The 4497-nt window shown below is 47.9% G+C and overlaps 1 protein-coding gene across 1 annotated transcript in view; it reads right to left on the reverse strand.

Annotated features, from left to right (window-relative positions):
- The window catches only part of LOC104501105 (MAM domain-containing glycosylphosphatidylinositol anchor protein 1-like), a 33855-nt gene extending 30107 nt beyond the window's left edge, over positions 1-3748 (reverse strand). The window contains exons 1-2 of the mRNA XM_010144858.1: positions 3571-3748; positions 2471-2494 (exon numbers count right to left, since the gene is read on the reverse strand). Coding sequence (XP_010143160.1) covers positions 2471-2494; positions 3571-3703 — 157 coding nt within the window. The 5' untranslated portion in view covers positions 3704-3748. The remainder of the gene's footprint in view (positions 1-2470; positions 2495-3570) is intronic.
- Between the last annotated feature and the right edge of the window lie 749 nt (positions 3749-4497).

Genomic DNA, 4497 nt, shown 5'->3' on the forward strand with positions numbered 1-4497 from the left:
AATCACAGCAATCCCATATGCTTCTTATTGCCCTCATCAACAAAGTTGCAAGGCTACATCTGCTAGAACCAGGGAAACCAAACCATCCACTGTTGATGCGCTGGAATAGTTTGTGAGCAGCACTGCAGGGTTTGGGTTAGAAAGTGAAATTGCAGGGGAGAGGTAAGAAAGACAGAGCAGATTTCCCAGCACTGGAATTTAGTCGTGACGCTAAAATGACCAGTTATTCTAAGAGATCTTTAAGGTAATACCTTAGAATTAGGATAATTTTAAGATAGATCTTTTAAGATAAATTCAGGTTTTTAGGACCAGATTAACTGATTTTTAAAAGTTATTGTCAGTCTCACTACTAACCGCTCTATATTTGAAATCCTCAACATCTTTTGTTCACTCCCGCTGCTTTTACTTTGCTTTTGCTTTACAACCCCAGTACCTGGCTCTGTACTGTACCACATGCATGCTTGCCCCGAAGTTATTAACATCTTATTAGGCTGAGAGAGAAAATGCATGAAGAAATAATTGTATTAAGTGACTCTCAGAGTTTGTAAATTAATCACCATTTGTGCATGCCCTTGGATCAGGCTGCCAGAGGCATTAATCATCTAATCTTTGCCTTTCGCTTGAGAATTCCCAGAATTTGGCTGGGCAGCCTAGTGTGAGGATACCTTTACAATCCTATTCCAGCCCTGGGAGTGGTGGTAGCAGGGAAAGGGGGGTTGTGGGTGGGGTGTGTGGGGAAATAAGAGGTAAAAATAAAAAAAGAGGTAATAGCAGGAATTTCCATGTTACTGGAATGAGCTCTGGGAACTGAGCTGTGTCCCAGAGACACGGCTTAGTGCTTGTGGGCTCGTATTTCAGTAGCAGCACATCTGAAAGGAAGGGGCATCTCTGAAAGCACATGTGGTGGGGTGCAACTTCAGGCAGTCAATCTCAAGGCGTGAACTCACAGGCAAGACTGATCACTGGCCCAGAGGTCCCAATATCCGCCACAGGCTGGGAAACTTGTATGAAGGAGAAACCTTAAGTGTTGGGTTTACTGCATGAAAATAGAACCGCGGCTGAGTTATCCTCCACCATAGGCAAATTTCATGCAGCCATCCTGGTCTCAGTCAGGCTGCCAAAGCAGGTGAGCAGTCTGAAGCTCAGTTTACAAAGACCCCAAAATACTCGCATGATTAGGACTGCAGTTGCTCTTGCTTTACCAGTGATTTCTGTACTGTAAAAGCAAGTGGCAAAAGACCAGACTTTGTTGCTTCTACCTGCAGGCTGGAGTGCTTGCCTCCTCCAGCAAGCACTGAGGGACACATTCTGGAGCTCAGTGTTTCCCAGTGCATTTTCTATGGAGAAGGATAACAATTAGAGCAGATCAGAAAGTGAGGAAAAGCAAAGCAAAGGGAATCAGCAATCAGAGACACAAAATCCTGCTGACTCTGTAAGAAGCTCCTCATCTCAGGCAGAGTATGGTTCATCAAACCACCCTCAGAGTGTGAACACGCAAGAGTGAACGCCTCGTGTCTGCCTTAAGAAGAAAACCCCTTCCCCCAGTTCCTGGTTGCTGTTGCCTAATCCTGGCTTCTCCTTCCCGCTGTTTCCCTGCAATGCAACAGTAGCACTGGCTCACACATACACAGAGACCGAATGCTGACTCAGCAGCTGGGAACACGGAGAAAGAAACAGCTGCATGGAACCACCTGCTCACTGTGGACCACCAGCAAGCAGTCTGCCCATTTCTGCCCAAGAGCCTTCCCTGGGCTTATATCAAACCAGTGAAGCAAAAGGACTTTGTTTCACCCACTGCAGATGACTCCACCACCACTTGCAGCAGCGTGGTAATCCTCCTTAATGCTTGACGGGCACCATCGTGTTTAAGACCATGGCTCTGAGACTGTGTTCTGCTCTCAGAATCAATGGCAATCTGGGTGCTCAATAAAGATGGGACCGCATCTTGGCAGGAATGACCAGAAGGCAAATAAGAAAGTGAACAGTGATGACACTGGAGGGGAAGAAGAAAGGAACTGTGCTCAAGGAGTTTGCAAGAGGAACCGGATCCGAACTGGAGACTGCTCCATACCAGCCTGCAGAGGTGTTAAGCGGTGTTTTTCCTGGTCAGAAGAGGATGAGGGATATCCATTCCTTAAACACAGCTATTTGGGGGAACAATTAACCTGCTTACCGGATGCAGATTGCTAATGTTAGGTGGGGGGTTGGTTCAAGATCACAGCCTATCCAGTCACAGAGATATCACGTATGAGTGGAAGGCATAGCTCTGGTGCATATCTCCTGGCAATTACTCGAGGTACAATGAATTACTTACTGGAAGTACTAGTGCGTGCAACTTCATTCTCTTTTGGGGAAAAAGATTTGACAAAATCAGCAGTGTATTCCAGCTGTTTGGCCTGTCTGATCTCCTGGAGCACCTGATTAATGGGCATTACACTCAGAACATAAATACAAAGGCCTTGTTGCTTACCTGTTGGGTTGGGATAGCTGATTGCTGGAAGAGGAAACAGAAAAAATAAGTCAGAACAGTTAGTACTACCTCAAATTGCAAATCACAATCAAAGTCTGAAAATAAAACAAACACAACAAGAAAGGTCATAGATGCACAAATCTCCTAGCAGCATCCCTGTGAAACAGCAGTGCTTGCTGTTCGTGTTGGTGATGGAACAAGATGCAGACACTGATCCAAGCAGCAACTGACCTCAAGAAAATCCCATCTAAGGAGTGATCCTGGGATTGCACAGGGGAACCTTCCTGCCAACTCCAGCAGTTTCTTTCTGGGGCATCCACTGGGATAGCTCCCACTTAGATATCAAAGCTAGGGATCTAAGAGGGACATCAAAACAGTTTGAGACGCTGTAGAAGTTTAAGAAGACGCGTATGCTGGGGACACCAAACACATTGTCACTCCGGACAAGCGGGGTGTGTGAAATCATGCAAACATAGGATCTGCACTTTCTGCTGAATAGAGGGTTCAAACTCCTGAAGGGAGTAAAGAAATCGTAGGATTTTGGGAATGGGGAGAGTTGTGAGCTGTTTGGATGCTGGGAAGAGAAGCACTGTCAATGTACATCAGTGAGATGATACGGGATTCAAGATACTGAGCAGAGCTACAGGTTTACTAGTGACTAGTTCGGAAAGGAACCGCGCATTCAGCTCTGGAAAGAACTGAAGCCTCCTGGAATCCTACTGCTTTCATGGGCACGTCACTAATACACGGTGTCCAGTAGCTGTCCTCTAAAATACGCCACTGTACCACGGCAAGACTCAGCATGGCCTGACAGGTAACCGGGGTTTGGGGGCTCTCCTGCCCACAGAGCAGTGAGTGTGAGTCAGAGCTGCTGAGTGAAGGGTGTGTAGAGACTGGCGCTCAGAGGTCTCTAGCTGGTGCTCTGCGTTAACAGCAACAGCCAAAATATGGCCAAATGGGATAGCACTGTGTCATCAAAACTCTGTAGAGCAGAGAGATACACCCAAGGGTCACAGCAGATAATATCTACCCATGCCCACATCCCTAGGCCTAAGGTTCGGACCTGCTCCTGTAGCCAGGACCAAGGAGGAGACACCTACGTTCTGTGTACTGGATGACGCGAGCAGCCATATCTCCAGCCCCAAAGCTGGTGATGGGTGTCAGGCGAACTTCATAGCTCTGAGGCACTTTGAGGTTGGGCAAGATGTGCTCCAGCAACAGGCCTTTCTCCATTTTCTGCACAGGAATGAAGGTTTGGATGGTGTTTCTTTGAGCCAGCTGCATAGAAAAAGAACCCACAGTGTTACAAAAATCCTGAAAGTGGAAACCTGAACCACCACAGAATCACAGAATCATCTGGTTGGAAGAGACCTTTAAGATTCTTGAGTCCAACCGTTCATCCTGCACTGCCAGAGTCCCTAAACCACGTCCCTCACCACCACATCCACACGGCTTTTAAACACCTCCAGGGATGGGGTCTCCACCACCTCCCTGGGCAGCCTGTTCCAATGCTTCACAACCCTCTCTGTAAAGAAGTTCTTCCTGATACCTGACCTAGATCTCCCCTGGTGCAACTTGAGGCCATTTCCTCTCATCCTGTCACTTGTCACATGGGAAAAGAAACCAACTCCCACCTCTCTACCACCTCCTTTCAGGTAACTGTAGAGAGCAATAAGGTCTCCCCTCAGCCTTCATTTCTCCAGGCTAAACAACCCAGTTCCGTCAGCTGTTCCTCCTAAGACTTGTTCTCCAGATCCCTCACCAGCTTCGTTGCCCTTTTCTGGACACACTCCAGCACCTCAACGTCCTTCTTGGAGTGAGGGGCCCAGAACCGGACACAGGATTCAAGTTGCAGCCTCACCAGTGCCGAGTACAGGGGGACAGTCACTTCCCTGCTCCTGCTGGCCACACTATTGCTGATACAAGCCAGGATGCCATTGGCCTTCTTGGGCACCTGGGCACACTGCTGGCTCATCTTCAGCCGGCCGCTGACCAAAACCCCCAGGTCCTTTTCTGCTGTGCAGCTG

The sequence above is a fragment of the Buceros rhinoceros genome, unplaced genomic scaffold (genome assembly GCF_000710305.1).
Source record: "Buceros rhinoceros silvestris isolate BGI_N320 unplaced genomic scaffold, ASM71030v1 scaffold3121, whole genome shotgun sequence".
NCBI lineage: Eukaryota > Metazoa > Chordata > Aves > Bucerotiformes > Bucerotidae > Buceros > Buceros rhinoceros.